At 45.3% G+C, this 23,143-nt stretch overlaps 2 protein-coding genes across 2 annotated transcripts in view; one reads left to right on the top strand and one right to left on the bottom strand.

The window, feature by feature from the left end:
* Positions 1–6,487, bottom strand: part of FAM91A1 (family with sequence similarity 91 member A1) — a 59,869-nt gene extending 53,382 nt beyond the window's left edge. Inside the window, exon 1 of the mRNA XM_074943884.1 lies at positions 6,277–6,487. Within this exon, the coding sequence (XP_074799985.1) occupies positions 6,277–6,348 (72 nt within the window). The 5' untranslated portion in view covers positions 6,349–6,487. The remainder of the gene's footprint in view (positions 1–6,276) is intronic.
* ANXA13 (annexin A13) overlaps positions 5,303–23,143 on the top strand; it is a 57,619-nt gene continuing 39,778 nt past the window's right edge. The window contains exon 1 of the mRNA XM_074943885.1: positions 5,303–5,662. Coding sequence (XP_074799986.1) covers positions 5,408–5,662 — 255 coding nt within the window. The 5' untranslated portion in view covers positions 5,303–5,407. The remainder of the gene's footprint in view (positions 5,663–23,143) is intronic.

Here is a 23,143-nt window from a genome sequence, read left to right on the forward strand (position 1 = left end):
AATTTTCCTGATATTTGCTGGGAGAGCAATACAGCGGTGCACAGACAATCCAGGAAGTTTTTGGAAAGCGTAGGGGACAATTTCCTGGGGCAAGTGCTAGACGAGCCAACTAGGGGGGGAGCTTTTCTTGACCTCCTGCTCACAAACAGGGAAGAATTAGTGGGGGAAGCAAAAGTGGATGGGAATCTGGGAGGCAGTGACCATGAGATGGTTGAGTTCAGGATCCTGACACAGGGAAGAAAGGTAAACAGCAGGATACGGATCCTGGACTTCAGGAAAGCAGACTTTGACTCCCTCAGGGAGCAGATGGGTAAGATCCCCTGGGGGACTAACATGAAGGGGAAAGGAGTCCAGGAGAGCTGGCTGTATTTCAAGGAATCCCTGTTGAGGTTACAGGGACAAACCATCCCGATGAGTCGAAAGAATAGTAAATATGGCAGGCGACCAGCTTGGCTTAATGGTGAAATCCTAGCGGATCTTAAACATAAAAAAGAAGCTTACAAGAAGTGGAAGGTTGGACATATGACCAGGGAAGAGTATAAAAATATTGCTCGGGCATGTAGGAATGAAATCAGGAGGGCCAAATCGCACCTGGAGCTGCAGCTAGCAAAAGATGTCAAGAGTAACAAGAAGGGTTTCTTCAGGTATGTTGGCAACAAGAAGAAAGCCAAGGAAAGTGTGGGCCCCTTACTGAATGAGGGAGGCAACCTACTGACAGAGGATGTGGAAAAAGCTAATGTGCTCAATGCTTTTTTTGCCTCTGTCTTCACTAACAAGGACAGCTCCCAGACTGCTGCGCTGGGCATCGCAACATGGGGAGTAGATGGCCAGCCCTCTGTGGAGAAAGAGGTGGTTAGGGACTATTTAGAAAAGCTGGACGTGCACAAGTCAATGGGGCCGGACGAGTTGAATCCGAGAGTGCTAAAGGAATTGGCGGATGTGATTGCAGAGCCATTGGCCATTATCTTTGAAAACTCGTGGCGAACGGGGGAAGTCCCAGATGACTGGAAAAAGGCTAATGTAGTGCCAATCTTTAAAAAAGGGAAGAAGGAGGATCCTGGGAACTACAGGCCGGTCAGCCTCACCTCAGTCCCCGGAAAAATCATGGAGCAGGTCCTCAAGGAATCAATCCTGAAGCACTTAGACGAGAGTAAAGTGATCAGGAACAGTCAGCATGGATTCACCAAGGGAAGGTCATGCCTGACTAATCTAATCGCCTTCTATGATGAGATTACTGATTCTGTGGATGAAGGGAAAGCAGTGGATGTATTGTTTCTTGACTTTAGCAAAGCTTTTGACACTGTCTCCCACAGTATTCTTGTCAGCAAGTTAAAGAAGTATGGGCTGGATGAATGCACTATAAGATGGTTGGCTACATTGTCGGGCTCAACGGGTAGTGATCAATGGCTCCATGTCTAGTTGGCAGCCGGTGTCAAGTGGAGTGCCCCAGGGGTCGGTCCTGGGGCCGGTTTTGTTCAATATCTTCATAAATGATCTGGAGGATGGTGTGGATTGCACTCTTAGCAAATTTGCGGATGATACTAAACTGGGAGGAGTGGTAGATACGTTGGAGGGCAGAGATAGGATACAGAGGGACCTGGACAAATTGGAGGATTGGGCCAAAAGAAACCTGATGAGGTTCAATAAGGATAAATGCAGGGTCCTGCACTTAGAACGGAAGAACCCAATGCACAGCTACAGACTAGGGACCGAATGGCTAGGCAGCAGTTCTGCGGAAAAGGACCTAGGGGTTACAGTGGACAAGAAGCTGGATATGAGTCAGCAGTGTGCCCTTGTTGCCAAGAAGGCCAATGGCATTTTGGGATGTATAAGTAGGGGCATAGCGAGCAGATCGAGGGACGTGATCGTTCCCCTCTATTCGACATTGGTGAGGCCTCATCTGGAGTACTGTGTCCAGTTTTGGGCCCCACACTACAAGAAGGATGTGGATAAATTGGAGAGAGTCCAGCGAAGGGCAACAAAAATGATTAGGGGTCTAGAGCACATGACTTATGAGGAGAGGCTGAGGGAGCTGGGATTGTTTAGTCTGCGGAAGAGAAGAATGAGGGGGGATTTGATAGCTGCTTTCAACTACCTGAGAGGTGGTTCCAAAGAGGATGGTTCTAGACTATTCTCAGTGGTAGAAGATGACAGGACAAGGAGTAATGGTCTCAAGTTGCAGTTGGGGAGATTTCGGTTGGATATTAGGAAAAACTTTTTCACTAGGAGGGTGGTGAAACACTGGAATGCGTTACCTAGGGAGGTGGTAGAATCTCCTTCCTTAGAAGTTTTTAAGGTCAGGCTTGACAAAGCCCTGGCTGGGATGATTTAATTGGGGATTGGTCCTGCTTTGAGCAGGGGGTTGGACTAGATGACCTCCTGAGGTCCCTTCCAACCCTGATATTCTATGAATCTATGATTCTATGATCTAGCCCTGGAGTGGCCGTGGATACCAACCAGGGTACTAGGGTTAGGCCTTTTTGGACTGATGAAGGTCTGAGCCCAGGGAGGACTGCAGAAGACGAACAAGGGTACTGTGATAGGCCCCACTGGACTGTTTATGCCTGAAGGAGTCTATTTTGATTCACAAATGGAGTGTGTGTGACTCTGCCGGAGGGTTGAGCCACTGAAAATCCACCTGAAAAGTGATGCTGCCAACAGAGAGCACCACAAGAGCTGAGAGAGAGCAGGCACACGCACATGCGATAGGAGGGGCTCACGTGAGGTGACTGGCCCTATCAGTCGCTTATTTTGATTTAGCCTAAATCTGCTATTAGAAACAGGTTTAAGTGAAATCGAAATAAGTGTCCCCCAAACTCTCTGCAAACTGGATTTGAAAGAAAATTAAAAAAAAAAATTAAAAATCACATCTTAAGTTAAACCAGTGCAACTCTGAGCAGAAGCAAGCACTTAAGAAGAAGAAGAGCTACAGACTGCCTTATAGAGCTTCTTGAATAACTCCTGATGTCAGAAGTAAATCTCATATAGACACTAGTCTGGGCCTGAGGGGAAAAAAAAAAAAATCAACTAGCCATAGTGAGCAAGAAGTTTTCCCTAACAAGCCTGGAGGACAAAATCACCAATTAATTAAAAAAAAAAAAATAAGGCTTAATTTGTTGAAGGAAGGAAGGTCCCAATCTTGCAATTCAATCTACATGTCTGGTACTCCAAAGAGTTTAATGGGACACCGCATGGACAACAGGTGTACGTATGTACGTACACACACACACACACACACACGATTGAAAAAAACAGGACTCAGGTTTCTAGCCCTTATGCTTGAACATAATTTTACAAAAGTGACCCAAGTTTAAACTGATGCATTGTTGCCTTCCCAATACTGCAGACAACGAAAATATTGTAGTGAGCATATTTTCAGATACTTTCATCTATAATTTTACTAGAACAAAAAGTTTTATAGAAGAAAACAGGTAAAAATTATTTGAGGCTTTTACTACTGTTGCAGAAGGTGAAGAGATGTTACATTTTAGGAAAAGTTATTCAGTTCAAGCCCATTTTCTGTAAGAATAAGAGTTAATTCTTTATCCAGTATAGTTGTATAACTGGTCTTGCTGAAGACTGAACTACATAATCCTTAATAACAGAACTTAACGCTATTCCTCAGATTAAGTATAACAACTTGAAGCTCAAGGGAAAGACTAATGGCCAGTCACTACTTCTGCGGGACAGTATATTTACTAGTTTTCAAAGGCTATTATCATTAACTGAGCTAATCAAACAATTTTAATGCATGAACAGAATAAAAACCTGGTACTAATATCACACACTTCTCAATATGTTTGGCACCAGAAATTTTATCTGGTGTTGCCGCAGAAATGTTAATTTCAAATCAATTTCACTTTCAAATTGACATTCACTCAATATTTTGTGAAGTCCAATAGTAAGTAACCATTTCAAGAGAGAATATAATACGGTATAAACTGTCCACATTTCAAAAAAACATTTGTTTCAACTACTTGAAGCCAAGCATAGAACAGGTTTGCCCTGGAGACCCTTCAATTATTTTTCTTCTACAATTTAGCTGTGCAGCAGTGAAATTTCATTGTCAGGTAATACCTTGCAATGGCACTGAAAGTCTTAAGTCTTATATCAGAGGGGTAGCCGTGTTAGTCTGTATCCACAGAAACAATGAGGAATCCGGTGGCATCTTAAAGACTAACAGATTTATTTGGGCATAAGCTTTTGTGGGTAAAAAAACCCACACTTTGGTGCCACCGGACTCCTCGTTGTTTAAGTCTTTTATAATGCTTTGAAATCCTTAGATAAAATGTAACATATAATTGCACAGTGTGCACAGATCCAACCTTAAAGCAAGTAAATTCACACACAGCTTTAAAGCATCAGCTGCTGGAAGAGAAATGGATTACGTTGCAGACAATTTCCACATCTTGTTCGATGTCCAGATAGAAGAGAATGTGTAAGTACTGCCACTTTCACTAACAGGAAAAGATACTTTTACTCAAACTTCCTTTTTTTTTTAAAAAAAAAAAAGATGTTCTTCCGAAAGCACTGCAGAAGTTACGTTTAACAGATGTCTTATCTAGTAGCAAGACTTAAATTAACAAGAGACTATTTTAGGCTGATTTACATGAGCATTAGCAGTGCATTTTCAGGTTTACAGGTAAAGAGAAATAAAATCACTTGTGTTCCTGCTACAAACTAGCTCTTGGAAGTCTCACTAAGGAGCTCAATAATTCATATACCAGGATCCACAGTCAATGTTCATCTTTCTTCCAACACCTTTTCTCCCTTTCTCCTGCGTAAGAGAAGGAATTATTTTTCAGTTTCTGCTTTGAAGTAGCATAAGACTCCTAAGAGGAGAAGAGACTTTCCTTCTTGACTTTAAACAACGTATATCACTTGGGCTGTCAGAAGCCCATTAAACCTGGCACTCATCAAAATTTCATGAGGTTTCCATTTTCATGAACGCTTATTGTGACATTTCCCTTATTGCTGAAAACTAGCACAGTATAATCCTTAATTCTTGAAACCACCCCTGGTTTACTGTACACAGTACAGTGTTGACTGGGGAGTCCTCCCCTGGATCTGAACTTCCCCAGAAAATAATCCTCAGTCGCTTAAAGCTTCACTATGAATCACACCTCCATGTTATGATTGTTTCATCTCAACCTTACAGGTGTCAGAACCACCTGTGCTTTCCAGGAGCACCTAGTGATCACGCACCACACAGGGAGGGATGGAGACAGGACACTCTCTCTCTCTCGGTTCACTTACTGAGAGCTGAGATTTAGTTTTAGAAGCACATGCTGTTAATAGGACACTTACAGCACTAAGGCCACATGCTTAAATAGCGCAGTTTTTTCTCCATGACACTCTGGAGTCTGTCTGATAAATCTCGACTCCCCAGTGTCAAGACAGGAGGCAGATGAGATTCATAGTCCCAGAAGGGTGGGGGCCCCAATTACCCCTTGCCAAGAACCTGAAGGCGATAGAGTCACCAGGGCCCCTGCTGGAGGTGATGAAGACAGGATGCGTTGATTCTGTAAGATGGCATACGCGACAAAGGATTGATACCAATAGGAGAGATGAAGGGGCAAAAGAAGGTGATTGGGGAACAAGGAGTCCCCTTCATGGGGAAGATGAAGACAGGTGGAGCAGCATGGATGAGAGGATGACAGAGGTAGGTATGCCCCCCAGTTGCCGGTGTAGCAAGAGGGCCTGATAATGGGAACGGCAGAGCCAGTGGAAGGGGCAGCTGAGGCCCGAAAGAAGGGAATGGTGTTGCCCCCAAAAGCCCCGCCTGGCGGTGGGAGGCAGGACGATGCTTTCGCCTCTCCCCTCTCACTAGGCTCCCAATGTCTCTAGCTGTCACCGGCAGCCCAGCGGGTGGCTGACGATCCCCGCCTCTCCCCGCCGTGCAGCACCGGCAGGGGAGGGGTCAGCGCTGTCCATGGCACCCGTCCAACACTCCGGGCACGGGGAGGCTGGTGTCCGGTCACGGGCTGATGCTGGGGGAGGGGCTTTGGTACAGTGACGGCTCCCCCCAGCCCGGTATCGGTCAGATGCTGACGGGAGGGGGATTGGTACCAGCCCAGGCGAGGATCAGAACTTGTCTAACGCGGGCGGGAGGGGAGGCGGTACCGGCCCGGCTGCCCCGGCCGCCCCGGTAGCGGCCAGATGCTGGCCAGAGGGGGGTTGGTACCCACTCAGCCGCCCCTCCCCCGGCCCGGTGGGGCGCTGGCGGGAGAGGGGTTGGGACTGGCCCGGCTGCTCCTCCCCCCGCCATGCCGGTACCTGGCGGACGCTGGCAGGCAGGCGGGCCCAGGGGTAGTTGTGGCGGATGTGGAACTCCACGTCTATGTTCATGGCGAGGGGCCGGGATAGGCTGCGGCCACCCGCTGCGCACAGCCCCAACGCGAGGGGGCGCTCCAGCACAGGCTCCTCCCTCCCGCCGCGCAGCCTCCACCGACACGGCGCTCCCCACTTCCGCGTTACGCCCCCCGGAAGCGCCACCCCCCCGGCCCCTTACGTCACTTCCTGCAACTGGGCTTGAACGCTCCGACAGTTCCACAGGGCTCGTGCCTAGTGGGAAAGGCGGGAGTAGTGATGCGCACGCAGTGTGTGACGCAGCCAGGGGGGCGTTTCCTCTCAGTCCCCTAACCCTTGCCCCCGGTTTCTACGCGCTCAGGCGCCTGCGCCTCCCTCCTACTCACTGGTCTCCGAGCGCTCTGCCTCCAGCTAGCACCCGCTCCCCCGAAATGCTCCTGAGCTCCAGCCTCCGCCCCTGCTGCCTCCACTCCCCAGTAGTGCTGCAGAGCTGAGTCCTGACCGCCTCCCTCCAATGCCTCAGGTTCAGTCTCAGCTCCCTCTCTGTTCAGGTGCCGCCTATCGCTGCCCCCAGCTGACCACTACCACAGGACTCTGAACTGGACTCCATTATTTGAACTGAGTTAGACTCATAGATATTAAGGTCAGAAAGGGACCCTTAGGATCGTCTAGTCTGACCTCCTGCACAATGCAGGCCCCAGAATCTCACCCACCCACTCGTGTAACAAACCCCGACCTATATCTGAGCTATTGAAGTCCTCAACTCGTGGTTAAAGACTTCAGGGTGCGGAGAAGCTTCCCACAAGTGACCACGCTGCAGAGGAAGGCGAAGAGTGTACTCCGTGAAATTTGGTACAGGTCCTCCAGTGTACATTTGATATAAATTAGGGGTGTCAACCATATGGCCTGCGTGATGTATTCATGCGCGGCCTGTGTGATATACTCAGATTCTCCAGAACTTAAACTGTCTTTTTAAAAAAAAAAAAAAAAAAGTTTGGTAGCCTCATGGCTGCCAAAATAAAGCTATGTCTGCACTATGCACCTTTTAGCGACACAGCTGTGCCGCTACAGCCATGCCGCTAAAAGGTGTGCGGTGTAGTCGCTCTTTGTTCTCCCGCTGACAAAAAAATTCCACCTGCAATGAGAGGTGGTAGCTTTGTCAGAGGGAGAGCTCTCTTGCCGACAAAGCACTGTTCACATCAGCACTTTTCGTCAGTAAAACTTTTGTTGTTCAGGGAGGTGTTTTTTTCACTCCCTTGAACAACGAAAGTTTTACTGACGAAAGCCTAACTTTCCAAATGTGAATGATTTGTAATCAAAATGTTGTCTGCCTGAGTCTGCAGATATCTTAAAACTGACAGCAATGGGAAATTTCCAGTATCCTATTAGTCTGATTGGAGAGTCACTGGTATCTCTGATTGGACTGTCAACATTAGCTATTTAATCACTGACCATTGTAATGGATGGAATGGCTCAGTGGAGTGGAAGTGAAGTCCCACTTGGCTGGTAATTGTTGCATGGAAGGAAATGCAGAGGAAAAAAACAAGAGATTCACTAAGACTGAAGTGGGAGAGAAAGGAAGAAGGGTAGAAATAATCATGGCCTAAAGGCCATTCATCTGTCTAACTGACATTAGGGCACTGAACAAATAATGACTGATAACTAAACGTGTAGTTAATGCATAAAAGCCAGAACATTCTCCCATTCATCTCTATGCAAACCTACTGATGTTGGTGAGCATTCCATTGTGCATTGTCACACAGAGTGAACCACTGGATCAGTGTAAATATGGAAGTCCATTGAAATAAAACTTTTAACTGCTGCATTGCATCAGGTTTAGATGTAAGGTTTTGTCAGTCCTTTAGAATTTTATAGATATTGTTATTGAGACGGACACCAACTTTCTATTTAGTAGTATTTTTCTCAAGCAGGTTGCAGATTGTTTAAATAGCCCTGTGCTCTTATTTTGAACTTCTTGAAAATAAAAGTATAGGGCTATTTAATTTTTGCTTTAGCTGTACTGTATTACTACTAAAATATATTTAAGAGATTGCTGTTTGAAATGTCATGAGCAATCAGAACATAAAAGTAATACCTGCTGAAAGAAAGGGAACACATGATTACTCGTTCAGTTTAATGTGTCTGTTATCTTACATGAATAATAATATTTGGTCAGTGATAATATTGGTAAGAAAATGAAAGCCATAACAGTAGAAAGAAACTCAACACCTTATTGGCTTGCTTTCTTGCCTTGTCCCTACAATAAATTCATGTATACACACTCATCCCTCCAAAGCAATTTTTCAAATCTTGTAATCAAGGCTTTCGTTTTTCGATGTGTCCTATCCTATCACAGGTTTATATAGTATATAAGTAACCTATGAAAAGTAATTAGTCTGAAACCCTTTATATCTTGCCTGCTATCATATAAATCAACACCTGGTACAAGTCTTAAGCTGGTACTAACTGTTTGCAATTGATAACAGCAAGAGGCCACACATGTTGATAGGGCATGGCAATTTTAAGCTTTTGATTTGGGACCAAATTCTCATGTTAGTGAACCAACATCAGTGAGTTATTCCTTTGAAAATAACTAGTAAGACACAGATTGCAAAATCAGCAAGCTAGAAACTCAAGCACAATGGTGGGCACAGTACAAAAGCCTCTTAGGGCTTGTCTACACTGGCACTTTACAGCACTGCAACTTTCTCACTCAGGGGTGTGCAAAAACACCCCCCTGAGCACAGCAAGTTTAAGCGCTGTAAAACACCAGTGTAGACAGTGCATGAGTGCCATAGAGATGGCTTTAGCATTGCCAGTGTAGACTAGCCCTTAGATTGCTTAAAAGCATTGTGTTCAAATCATTGGGACTAATTTTCAAGCTTTACTCTGAAAAGTGTTTTTGGGCTATCAAAGCCATGATTAGAATCCAAAAATGGATTTACTTGAACATAAATGAGATTTTAACCTGTTGCAAGAATAAAGCGTTATAGAAAGAAGTTTCATCATTTAGCTATTTAGTATTTTTGGTCAAGGTTTTCAAACAGTTGTTGGTATCTTTTCATCTATGAGAGACAGTGGGAATTGCAGCCTATGATGTAGATGGTTTGCAATGTCTCATGTGACTGAATAGTCCAATCCAAGATTTCTGTGATCTTTGGCAGTTATTGCAAATATATGTGTCTTGGTTGGGAGCTGCTTGCTTCCTATGGGATCTTTTCTCTTCAAACTGTAGGAGCCAGCTTCTGTCATGGACTTTGATACCCTGATGGAGACAGGAGCCTATATTTAGGTTCCTAAATAAAAGTCTGATTTTCAGACCTGCTGAGTTCCCTCAGCTCGATTGAAGTCGGTCAGTCTGATTCTAATCTGAGTTAGCTAAACCAGATGTGTAAAATACAATATGAGTTCAGAAGCAGACCTGTTGGGAGTTCCAGGTGCACAACACTTCCAAGGATCAGGCCTAGGGGGTATGTGCCTACATGTGTTTTCAATCTTCTCCCTCAGCTTTGGCAGCACAGCCAGCTATGTTGCTGAAGTACTGTTGGCTCTCTCCTCCATGGGTGTGCATGCATGACCCCTCTGAGGGAGTGCCAAAGGTAAATTAATGTTTCTTTGGACAACACTAACTTTCACAACTATTTTCCTTGTGAATTACATGTTAGGATATAGATATTCAGGCCTGTCTGCAAAGGCCTATACTTTAAGAAATTAGGAATATTCTTATCACTTAGCTAGTTATAGAGGTATAAAAGAAAGAATCAAAATCACAGTCTGCCTGTTTACGGGCCTTCTCTTACAGTGACAGTCTGAGGCCCTGTTCTTAGGCTAAGATCTTTGGCTAAACAGCAGAGGCAGCCATAAGCTAGGAAGTGTGTGGTCACAGCCTCACATTCCAAACTAGTCACATTGAAATAAGGCAATCTGGGGCTGTTAGAAAGGTGATCTGATCTATCACCTCCAGAGAAAGGGAAGAGCCTAGCGGATGTAAAAGGAAGTTTAGTTTGATAGTTTTCTGTTCAGTAAGAACTCACTTATCAATAGACAGCTGGGAAACCCTTATGTCTTTATAGATGTAGATGTGAAATCCTCACTTCTGTATTGTTTTGTCATTATTGTTCCCATTTTGCTGTTGTTTATTTGCATGGTCTCTGTCTGGTTCTGTGATTGTTTCTGTCTGCTGTGTAATTAATTTTGCCGGGTGTTAACTAACTAAGGTGGTGGGATATAATTGGTTAAATAATCATGTTACAATATGTTAGGATTGGTTAGTTAAATTTCAGTAAAATGATTGATTAAGGTATAGCTAAGCAGAACTCAAGTTTTACTACATAGTCTGCAGTCAATCAGGAAGTAAGGGAGGGGGCGGGATGGGAACAGGAAATGGGGGTGGGGAAATTGGAATCATGTTTTGCTAAGAGGGGGAATGGGAATAGGGACACAGGTAAGGCTCTGTGGTGTCAGAGCTGGGAAGGGGGACACTAAGGAAGGAAACTGGAATCATGCTTGCTGGAAGTTCACCCCAATAAACATTGAATTGTTTGCACCTTTGGACTTCGGGTATTGTTGCTCTCTGTTCATGTGAGAAGGATCAGGGTAGTAAGCTGGTGAAGGATTAAGCCCTCTAACATTACACAAGCTTGCCATAACAGCATACCTCACAGAACAGTCCCCTCTCTCCATTCTACTTGTGCTTCGCTGTGCTCCTCTTTTTGTCTTACTTTACATTTAATAATATAATACTATTGACTAGGTTGAGGGGCAAATTTGATGCTTACAGCTATCTATACTTTCTAAAATGCAAATTATATCATTATATCCCTTTCTCCAGACCTTTGAATGTCACTTGTCTTCTTAGGGTATGTCTACACTACGAAATTAGGTCAAATTTATAGAAGTCGGTTTTGCAGAAAGCGTTTTTATACAATTGATTGTGTGTGTTCCCACACAAATGCTGTAAGTGCATGTAGTCGGCGGAGTGTGTCCACAGTATCGAGGCAACCATCGACTTCCGGAGCGTTGCACTATGGGTAGCTATCCCACAGTTCCCGCAGTCTCCACTGCCCATTTGAATTCTGGGTAGAAATCCCAGTGCCTGATCGGGCTAAAACATTGTTGCAGGTGGTTCTGGGTACATATCGTCAGCCCCCCCCCTTCCCTCCCTCCGTGAAAGCAAGGGCAGACAATCGTTTTGCGCCTTTTTTCTTGAGTTACCTGTGCAGACGCCATACCACGGCAAGCATGGAGCCTGCTCAGCTAACCGTCACCGTATGGGTGCTGGCAGACGCGATACTGCATTGCTACACAGCAACAGTTTATTGCATTTTGGCAGTAGACAGTGCAGTATGACTGGTAGCCGTCGTCGACGTAGTCCAGGGTGCTCTTTTAACCAACCTCAATGAGGTCAAGAGCGCCTGGGCAAACATGGGAGTGATTCAGCCAAGTCATTTCCCTTTTAAGTTTCGTTTCATGGCGATTCAGTCCTACCGGCAGTGCACTGTCTTTTAATCTGCAGCCAGCAGTCATACTGCACTGTCTTCTGCCGAGCACCCAGGAGAAGACGATGGCTAGTGGTCGTACTGCACAGTCTGCTGCCAACAAGATGTATAAAAATAGATGAAGTGGCTCAAAACAAGAAATAGACCAGATCTGTTTTCTATTCATTTTCTCCTCCCTCCCTCCGTGAAATCAATGGCCTGCTAAACCCAGTTTTGAGTTCTATCCTTGAGGTTTTGAGTTCTATCCTTGAGGGGGCCATTCTGTTTCTCGCAAAGCCACCCCCTTTGTTGATTTTAATTCCCTGTAAACCAACCCTGTAAGCCATGTCGTCAGTCGCACCTCCCTCCAGCAGAGCAATGGCAGACAATCGTTCCGCACCTTTTTTCTGTGCAGACACAATACCACAGCAAGCATGGAGCCTGCTCAGATCACTTTGGCAATTAGGAGCACATTAAACACCACACACATTATCCAGCAGTATATGCAGCACCAGAACCTGGCAAAGTGAAACCGGGTGAGTAGGCAACGTCAGCACAGTGACGAGAGTGATGAGGACATGGACACAGACTTCTCTCAAAGCACGGGCCCTGGCAATGTGGGCATCATGGTGTTAATGGGGCAGGTTCATGCGGTGGAACGCCGATTCTGGACTCGGGAAACAAGCACAGACTGGTGGGACCGCATAGTGTTGCAGGTCTGGGACGATTCCCAGTGGCTGCAAAACCTTTGCACACGTAAGGGCAGTTTCATGGAACTTTGTGACTTGCTTTCCCCTGCCCTGAGGCACAAGAATACCAAGATGAGGGCAGCCCGCACAGTTGAGAAGTGAGTGGCAATAGCCCAGTGGAAGCTTGCAACGCCAGACAGCTACCGGTCAGTCGGGAATCAATTTGAAGTGGGCAAATCTACTGTGGGGGCTGCTGTGATGCAAGTAGCCCACACAATCAAAGATCTGCTGATATCAAGGGTAGTGACCCTGGGAAATGTGCAGGTCATAGTGGATGGCTTTGCTGCAATGGGATTCCCTAACTGTGGAACCCATATCCCTGTCTTGGCATTGGAGCACCAAGCCGGCGAGAACATAAACCGCAAGGGGTACTTTTCAGTAGTGCTGCAAGCACTGGTGGATCACAAGGGACGTTTCACCAACATCAACGTGGGATGGCCAGGAAAAGTACATGACGCTCGCATCTTCAGGAACTCTGGTCTGTTTCAAAAGCTGCAGGAAGGGACTTTATTCCCAGACCTGAAAATAACCATTGGGGATGTTGAAATGCCTATAGTTATCCTTGGGGACCCAGCCTACCCCTTAATGCCGTGGCTTATGAAGCCATACACAGGCAGCCTGGACAGTAGTCAAGAGCTGTTCAACTACAGGCTAAGCAAGTGCAGAATGGTGATAGAATGTGCATTTGGAGGTTTAAAAGTGCGCTGGCGCAGTTTACTGACTCGGTTAGACCTCAGTGAAACCAATATTCCCACTGTTATTACTGCTTGCTGTGCACTCCACAATATCTGTGAGAGTAAGGGGGAGACGTTTATGGTGGGGTGAGAGGTTGAGGCAAATCGCCTGGCTGCTGGTTATGCACAGCCAGACATCAGGGCAGTTAGAAGAGCACAGACGGGTGCGGTGCGCATCAGAGAAGCTTTGAAAACCAGTTTCATGACTGGCCAGGCTACGGTGTGAAAGTTCTGTTTCTTTCTCCTTGATGAAACCCCCCCGCCCCTTGGTTCACTGTACTTCCCTGTAAGCTAACCACCCTCCCCTCCTCCCTTCGATCACCGCTTGCAGAGGTAATAAAGTCGTTGTTTCACATTCATGCATTCTTTATTAATTCATCATACAAATAGGGGGATAACTACCAAGGTAGCCCAGGAAGGGTGGTGGAGGAGAGAAGCACCAGGAGGGGTGGTGGAGGAGGGAAGGACAAGGCCACACAGCACTTTAAAAGTTTAAAACTTTAAAACTTATTGAATGCCAGCCTTCTGTTGCTTGGGCAATCCTTTGGGGTGGAGTGGCTGGGTGGTTGGAGGGCCCCTCCCCCCCACCGCGTTCTTGGGCGTCTGGGTGAGGAGGCTATGGAACTTGGGGAGGAGGGCGGTTGGTTACACAGGGGCTGTAGCAGCAGTCTGTGCTCCAGCTGCCTTTCCTGCCACTCAACCATATGCTGGAGCATATTAGTTTGATCCTCCAGCAGCCTCAGCATTGAATGCTGCCTCCTCTCATCATACTGCCGCCACCTTTCAGCTTCAGTCCTCTGTTCAGCCCACCACTTACTCTTTTCAGCCTGCCACCTCTCCTCCCGGTCATTCTGTGCTTTCCTGCACTCTGACATTGTCTTCCTCCACGCATTCGTCTGTGCTCTGGCAGTGTGGGAGGACAGCATGAGCTCAGAGAATGTGTTTCTTTTGCCTTCTAATCTTCGCTAGCCTCCGGGAAGGAGACGATCCTGTGATCCTTGAAACTCATGCCGGTGGTGGAGAAAAAAAAAGGGACAGTGGTATTTAAAAAGACACATTTTATAGAACAATGGGTACACTCTTTCACGGTAAACCTTGCTGTTAACATTACATACATAGCACATGTGCTTTTGTTACAAGGTCGCATTTTGCCTCCCCCCACCGTGTGGCTAGCCCTCCTTCCTCCCCCCTCCCCGTGGCTAACAGCGGGGAACATTTCTGTTCAGCTACAGGCAAACAGCGCAGCAGGAACGGGCACCTCTGAATGTCCATTTAAGAAAAGCACCCTATTTCAACCAGGTGACCATGAATGATATCACTTTCCTGAGGATAACACAGAGAGATAAAGAACGGATGTTGTTTGAACACCAGCAAACATACACTGCAGTGCTTTGTTCTACAATGATTCCCGAGTACGTGCTACTGGCCTGGAGTGGTAAAGTGTCATAGAATCATAGAATATCAGGGTTGGAAGGGACCTCAGGAGGTCATCTAGTCCAACCCCCTACTCAAAGCAGGACCAATCCCTAACTAAATCATCCCAGCCAGGGCTCTGTGAAGCCGGGCCTTAAAAACCTCCAAGGATGGAGATTCCACCACCTCCCTAGGTAACCCATTCCAGGGCTTCACCACCCTCCTAGTGAAAAAGTTTTTCCTAATATCCAACTTAGACCTTCCCCACTGCGACTTGAGACCATTGCTCCTTGTTCTGTCATCTGCTACTACTGAGAACAGCTGAGCTCCATCCTCTTTGGAACCCCCTTTCAGGTAGTTGAAAGCAGCTATCAAATCCCCCCTCATTCTTCTGAGAAGTGTTGTTGCTTCTCGAGCTCAACCACGCTTTAAACATGGCTAGATTTCAACAGTCTGCTAAAAATGTAGGCTGCAATTCCAAAGGTGCCTAAGGGAGTTAGGTGCTCAAATTCATTGGGACCCCAATTCTCCTAAGGTGTGTCTCACAGCAAAGAAAAACCAGCGGCTGGCCAGTTCCCGCTGACGCGGGCTGTCCTACCATGGTGGACGGAATAAGGCTGCCCTCCCCAGAAACCTTTTGCAAAGGCTTCGGGAGTACATCCAGGAGAGCCGCGAATGCCAGGGCAAATTAATCATTAAACATGCTTTCTTTTAAACCATGTATACTATTTAAAAAGGTACACTCACCAGAGGTCCCTTCTCTGCCTGGCGGGTCCGGGAGGCAGCCTTGGGTGGGTTCGGAGGGTACTGGCTCCAGGTCCAGGGTGAGAAACAGTTCCTGGCTGTCAGGAAAACCAGTTTCTCCACTTGCTTGCTGTGAGCTATCTACAACCTCATCATCATCATCTTCCTCGTCCCCAAAACCTGCTTCCGTGTTGCCTTCATCTCCATTGAAGGAGTCAAACAACACGGCTGGGGTAGTGGTGGCTGAACCCCCTAAAATGGCATGCAGCTCATCATAGAAGCAGCATGTTTTGGGCTCTGACCCGGAGCGGCCGTTCGCCTCTCTGGTTTTCTGGTAGGCTTGCCTCAGCTCCTTAAGTTTCATGCGGCACTGCTTCGGGTCCCTGTTATGACCTCTGTCCTTCATGCCCTGGGAGATTTTGACAAATGTTTTGGCATTTCGAAAACTGGAACGTAGTTCTTATAGCACGGATTCCTCTCCCCATACAGCGATCAGATCCCGTACCTCCCGTTCAGTCCATGCTGGAGCTCTTTTGCGATTCTGGGACTCCATCATGGTCACCTCTGCTGATGAGCTCTGTATGGTCACCTCTGCTGATGAGCTCTGCATGGTCACCCGCAGCTTGCCACGCTGGTCAAACAGGAAATTGAAATTCAAAAGTTCGCGGGCCTTTTCCTGTCTACCTGGCCAGTGCATCTGAGTTGAGAGTGCTGTCCAGAGCGGTCACAATGGAGCACTCTGGGATAGCTCCCGGAGGCCAATACCGTCTAATTGTGTTCAAAGTACCCCAAATTCGACCCGGCAAGGCCAATTTCAGCACTAATCCCCTTGTCGGGGGTGGAGTAAGGAAATCGATTTTAAGAGTCCTTTAAGTCGAAAAAAAAGGCTCCGTCATGTGGACGGGTGCAGGGTTAAATCGATTTAACGCTGATAAATTCGACCTCAACTCCTAGTGTAGACCAAGGCTTAGACTGTAAGCCCCTCTAGTCAGGGCCTATGTATTTGTATATGTGTTTGCATAGCACCTAGCACACCAGGATATGTTGTTGGCTCTCAATCCAACCTTGTAGCTGCTCCTGCAATATACATAACAATAAATAATGCTTTGACCAGTCCAATTTTAAATGACTTGAGCATGGGTTCCATCACTTTTCTTCTCTTGCCTACTCCGTAGCCTGATCAGTCTCACTGTCTGGAATATATTCCTCACATTCAGCCTAAGTTTTGTCCCATTACAATATCTTCTCTTAATGCTACTGCACTTTGTGTTTGATTTATTAGATAATTATTTTAAATGTGGAGTAACTGAGATGTTTCATCACATGTGAAACTATTACCCTCTGCTTGGGCCCAATCCGGAAACTGTGAGATTCTCTTCCCCCCACACCTCAGACAAACACACTTTTGGGGTAGCAGGCCTCAGGTGGTCCATCCCTCTCCCAGCCATGTGAGCTTGGGGGAGGTAGTGGAAACAGTCCCCAGGTGAAGGCCAGGCAGGACACATATTAGACCTGGTTGGAAAATTCCGATGAAACGTTTTTTGTCAACATTTACCAATTTGTTGAAATCAATTTGTCTCTGCGAGAGGTTTAGATTTTGATGAAGTTCCATCAGAACCCGGCTCTTTGGCTGCCCATCTGCCAGCCTGCCTCAAACTTGGGGCTTCCAGGGTCCACAGCTCCAGGGTAGCCCCATCAGGTGGATTGCTGTGGAGTCAGGGTTCCATTCCCTTTCACAGAGAATTTCAAAATTTTGGAGACCCTCTGTAAAACAGAATTACCTTTCTCTGTCCAGCTGTACTCCTCATGTCTGTGTTTTACTGTCTACAGATGTGATGTCGTGCCTTGTGACCTTGTTATTCAGTTTGTTACAAGTAGGTAATTTAAACCATCCAGTGGTTCCCAAACTGGGGTTCATGAACCCCTGGGGGTTTGCAAAATGTTACAGGGAGTTCTCGGGGGGAAAATTCCCAAATGGCGGACAGAGCTGTCCCTAGGGACTCCAGGCAGCACGGGGCCAGCAGCACGGAGCCCCTGGACTTCCAAAAGCTAAGCAGATTAAAGCAAGCATATCTATCACACTGAGGAGATTTAAACTTCAAGACTCCTTATAAGAAATGGAAAGGGAGGTGGATATTTTTGCTGTTTTTAAAATTAAATAGGCAGCTAGTATTGGTTTTAAAATTATTATGAACAACAAATTTTTGTTGTAACGTGCGTTGTTTGCCTGGACTGCTCAAGACCTCAATGCTTGTGTAGGTGGAACTCCCTGAGTTGGCTTTTTAAATACCTTCATGCTGTTTCACATCTGATACTCCTTGAGGAAACATAGGAGCCCTTATAACAGGGTTATTCAAAGTGATACAAGCTACGAAAGTGAGATCTTGGAAGGGTGTTGCCATTTTCATAATGTAATAAAAATACTGTAATGGTAAATAATAATTAATTATAAACGGTGTGTAGTAAGCATGTCATAAAACCAAATTTTATATTTCCAGAATCACTGCTTTTATAATCTATACTCAGGTAAAGGAGAAAATCCCTGGAAATTTTCATTTTTAGGAGGTGGTTTGCGAGACTTGACATTTTAGTGAAAGGGGTTCACAAGTTGTTAAAGTTTGGGAACCACTGCAGTAGTCATATCTGTTTGCTCTTCTTGAGACCAAGAATTCTTGTAGCATATTATTTCTGTTTTGTATTCATGCTTTTTGGATTGTACCATATGAAAGATGTCTTAGCATTCATTAGATTCTTTGAACAAGTGGCAGCGATAGATGACAAAAAGGTTGTTCCCGAGAGCATGGCAGCACCCTCATTTTGACCTTAACATGGACTTGTTATATCACATAGACCAGGACAAGCAGACACAGGACACACGGATACAGCTACTAGTACTCTGGCTATATCATTGCAAGCTCCTGCATCTAGCACATGCAGCTCCACATGTCAGACATATTGGGAAGGACAAAACACTGTCTAAGATCCTGGCCTGATACTAGTGCCCCTTCCATTGGCAGAGATCCGCTTTGAATGAATAGGAATTGACCTTATAAGCCCCCAAAGAGAAGAGCGCATCTGGACATGAGTATATACCTGTTATCGTGGACTATGCCACCTGATACCTGGAAGCCATGGCTCGCCAGTCAGCAAATGCCAGGACTACTGCTAATGAGCTACTGAAAGTCTTCATATGGGTAGGAATTCCCAGAGAAATCCTGACAAGACTAGGAGACAAATTTCACATCCTGTCTAATGAGAGAGGTCTGAGGTATTGAAAGTCAAAGTATTACATCTGTGTACCGTCTGGATGGCCTAGTGGAAAGATTCAGTAAGACACTCAGGAGAATGCTCAAGAAATTCATTACCCAGGACCCTCAATATTAAGACCAACTACTCCCAACCCTACTCTTCGCATCAGGGAAGTACCACAAGCATCAACGGGGTTTTCATCATTCAAACTGCTATATGAGCGACAGTCAAGAGACATACCAGAGGTATGGGAAACATGTGAAAGCCAGGAGCCAAAAGCTGAAAACAGTACAATATGTTTTAAAGTTACATGGGAGACTAGAGACTATGAAGGGATACACTGAAGGAAAATCTCAAAGAAGCACAGGAACAACAACAACGACATTATAATAAAGGGGCATGAATGTGCATCTTTCAGCCAGGTGACAGGGTTCTCCTACTTCTTCCATGCTCTGAATCAAAGCTAATGGCCAAGTGGCGAGGACCTTATAGGTGGTTAAGAAAGTAGGAACCATGGACTACTTAATCAGACAACTGGGAGGGGGGGAAGGAACAACAAATTTACCACATAAATATGCTGGAGCTCTGGAAAACAAGGGAAAACTTCGTCTTGCCATATCCTGAGGAACTAGAATTGGGGCCCCAAATTAACAACTGCCTGAAAGAAAGCTTAGTGCCCCTCAGAGACAACCTAAACCAGAAACAAAAGGAACAGGAATTTCAACTGGTATTTTCCAAAGGTATTTTCAGCTCTCTCTGGGAAGGTGTCCTTGGCCCACCATCAAATTGATGTGGAACCTGGTAAAGTAATACAGGAAGGGCTGTGACCAATCCCCAACTAATTGAGGGGGATGGTTGAAAAAGGACCATGTTAAAACTCAGGGTAATAGAGGAATCCCAAGGTGACTGGAGGAGTCCTATTGTGCTCATGGGCAATGGGTATAATGGGCCACGGGAGCCTCGGGTCAGAGTAGCTCCAGCCGCACTGGCCCGCCAACCCCAGCCATGGGCCGACCGGCCAACCCCAGCCAGGCCAGCCAGCCACAGCAGCCCCAGCCCCTCTCCTTTTAATTAGTTAACCGATTCAATGACATAATTTTAATAATTTAAACGGTAAACTTTTTTAATGGATATTTACATCCCTAACTCTTCCTATTTCATTTTCAGACAATGCCGTTTGGGTTACATGGGGCCGTGGCTACTTTTCAACATTTGATAGACTGATTACTCCAACAGCATAATCAATACACGGTGGCATACTTGGACAATGTAATTATCTATAGCAGGAAGCTCAAACTCAAACACCACGAGGGCCACATGACGACTAGTACATTGGCCCGAGGGCCGCATCACTGAAACCTTTTCATACAACGATACAAAAGTATAGTAAAAAATGAAGAGTAATATAGTATGCTATTAAAAGTCAATGTATTAACTTTTTTAAAACTGTAATGCGAAAAGTCAGTGCTAATTTTGACAGTCATTCATTTTTGGCCACTTAGCCAATGAAGTGAGCTGTAGCTCACGAAAGCTTATGCTCAAATAAATTTGTTAAGTCTCTAAGGTGCCACAAGTCCTCCTTTTCTTCTTTTGAAAGTGTTGTGCAAGTTTCCTTTGGATCAAAGACTCACTTGATGGCAGCCATTAACAACTTCCAGCATAAAACCCTGCATCTCAGCCCTGCCCCATCATCCCAATGGAGTTTAAAATGTTGATACCCTGAGTAATATCCCAGACAGAAAAGAAGTAATTTAAAAAGTTAAAAATTATGCACACTTAGTTATTTACATAATGATTTTCTGTCAGGACACTTACATATCGCCAACCCAAATCAATTTTACTCCCATCCAAATCTTGGAGCTTTCTATTCCCTGTCCAATTTCCTTTTCAACTGGGAGTGGCTGATTTCAGTGAGCTCCTGAAGAGAGTCTGTTGATTCTGTGGAGTCTGCTAGATGGGAGAGTCCTCATCCATTCTGCTCTGTTGAGTTCATCACTGTCACGATTCTTTCAGCCTGAGCTTCTACAGCTACATTCTCAGTTTCTGGGGGCAGCCAAGCTGAGATTCTGTCCCTCTGGTACCTTCTCAGGCAGTCCTGATATTCCTGTGTCAATACTGCCCCCAGTCTGTAAGCACTAGCGTCTATGTCTAATCTGATTGGGGGGAGTGAGGAGGGATTGAAACATGTAAGCTAAGACAGGAGCTGTCACTAGGGCCCTTTTCAACTCTGAAAATGCTAAATAATTTTCTGTTGATAACTGAAATTGTTTCCTTTTCTTGTCCAACCTGTGCAATGAATTCACAATTTTGACAAACGCACAAATAAACTTTCTATAGTAGGACCAGAGCTCGACAAAACTCTGTACATCTGTGAGTGTCTGAGGAGTTGGCCAGTGCCACACAGCCTCAATTTTCTTTTTCTTGGTGGAAACTCCCTCCTCACTGATTGCGTGCCCAATGTGTATTATCACTTTTTTTGGAACCGCTCCAACAGAAACTCTGGGATTTCACCTTCACCCCTTTCTCCCTTATAGTTTCCTTTTATATTGACGCTTATTTACTATTGGCTGTTTTCTAAAATATTGAGAAAATAAACAGGAACCCGCTCCTGTTTCAGCGCTGCAAGAACTTTAACAGATAAAATTTCCCCAAGACCTTCGGTCTCAAAGTAGGTATCAACCATTCCCCAGTTTTCCCTTGCTGAAAAGCTAGCATAGCATATAGCTGTTATTATGGATTCTGCCCTAGGAGGTAGAACAGCAGGCTTACTTGCAAACCAATTGTGTATAATCATTTGTTTCACCTGGGCCACACCTTTTCAAGGAATTTCTACAGACGGAATTTGTAAGACACCTTTCCTGGTATTTATTATACAGTTATTAGCCATAATGATAGCCAAACCAATTATTAGCTCATCCGCTATCTCAGCTACCCAGAGTTTTTCTCAAATTCCAGAGGTCCAATTTGCAAACCCACTTTTCACGTTTTTGGATAGATATGTGGTCCCCAGTCACTGTCTCCATTTTAGAACAACTAGCCAGTTCAGTTTTGGATCCCCTATTCCCTAGCATTCTTAGTAGGGCTGTCAATTAATCACAGTTAACCCACACAATTAATGCTATTTTTTTAATCTCACAATTCTCTCGTGATTAGTTTTTTTAATCGTTTGACAGCCCTATTTATTAGCATGTCTGGTCTAACAGCTGATATGTTTGACCCAGTATTCCTGTGAATTTCACAGCTCTGATTACACATTCAATAGCCAAATTCCCATAATTGTTGTATATCTGGATCTGTTTAGCCAGATCTAAACAAAAACAGAGGAGCTGATTCTTGTACCTCCAAGCTCTGAGCCTTCAGCTTGGGATCCCCCTCCCCGCCCCCATTTTCCAAACTGCCTATCTTTACTAGGCACTTCTAATGTTCTATCTGCTTTAAATTTATAACAATCCCTGTTCTAGCCATTTTTTCCACAGTATCAGCATTTAACTGAGCAGCTTCCCCCAATTTTTGTATGATTGCCAATCTCCCTTGTTTTACAAACCAAATTTAACAATGTCTCCAATCATTCAAAAATGCTGTAAACCAGACTAGAATCCTCTTTTCCATCATGCATACGAGACACAAACCTGTACTGACAGGGCTCCTGGTGATCAGCTTCCATCTTCTTCGCTAGTGGCTGTTTCTTTCTCTGGTATGTAACTGCAAGAAAGGATTCAAGTTCTCTGGGAAATTTCACAGCTTCTTGAAGTGTCATAGGCCACCTTTCACTGATCGTGATCAGCAAGTCCAAGTCCAGCTGAGTATCTATAAACTGGTCCACTGCTAATTTATACTGGAAGTGCTCATTGGTATAGGGATATGCAGAAACACAAGTCTCCATGGGTCCTCTGCCAATTTGGGTGGTGTCTCTTCTTTCCCTCTTCTTTTAGCCCTTAGCTATGCACTGGCCTGCTCAGATTGATGGCTGTCTCCAAACCATATATCAAGAGCTAGTCCCAGATGTGGATAACTCAGTCTCTTTTCTGGGGGTAAGTTATACAGCACCACCAGAGATGGGCCACTCAAGTTGGCTGCTAGAAACTCACATCTCTGTTCATCTCTCCAACCATAGTTCATTAGGGCTATAATGTTATATTAAGCCAAATAAGCCTCCCCTGGAGTTTTTCACTCAAAGATAGTGGCCTTTTGTATTACCCGAGCTGGGACAATCCAACCTCTCTCCTCTGGGCCTCTGTGAGTTACAAACAGGGTAGAAAAGTGTTGTAAATGTCCTAATTTACCCAAGTTCTCTAGCTGGCCTAATTTCCCATGGAGACAGCTGAGTTCCACTGTGATCTGAATTCCTTCTCAAGCTGAATTTTTAGTTCCATAAATCCTTGCTGCAGCTCATTCCTGTTAGCAAGTTCCAAGTGGGCCAAAGTTTTCTTGTCTCCTCAATTTCTATTTCCTGAAAAATCTTTTAGTG

This window comes from Natator depressus, chromosome 2, assembly GCF_965152275.1.
Source record: "Natator depressus isolate rNatDep1 chromosome 2, rNatDep2.hap1, whole genome shotgun sequence".
NCBI classification, from domain to species: domain Eukaryota; kingdom Metazoa; phylum Chordata; order Testudines; family Cheloniidae; genus Natator; species Natator depressus.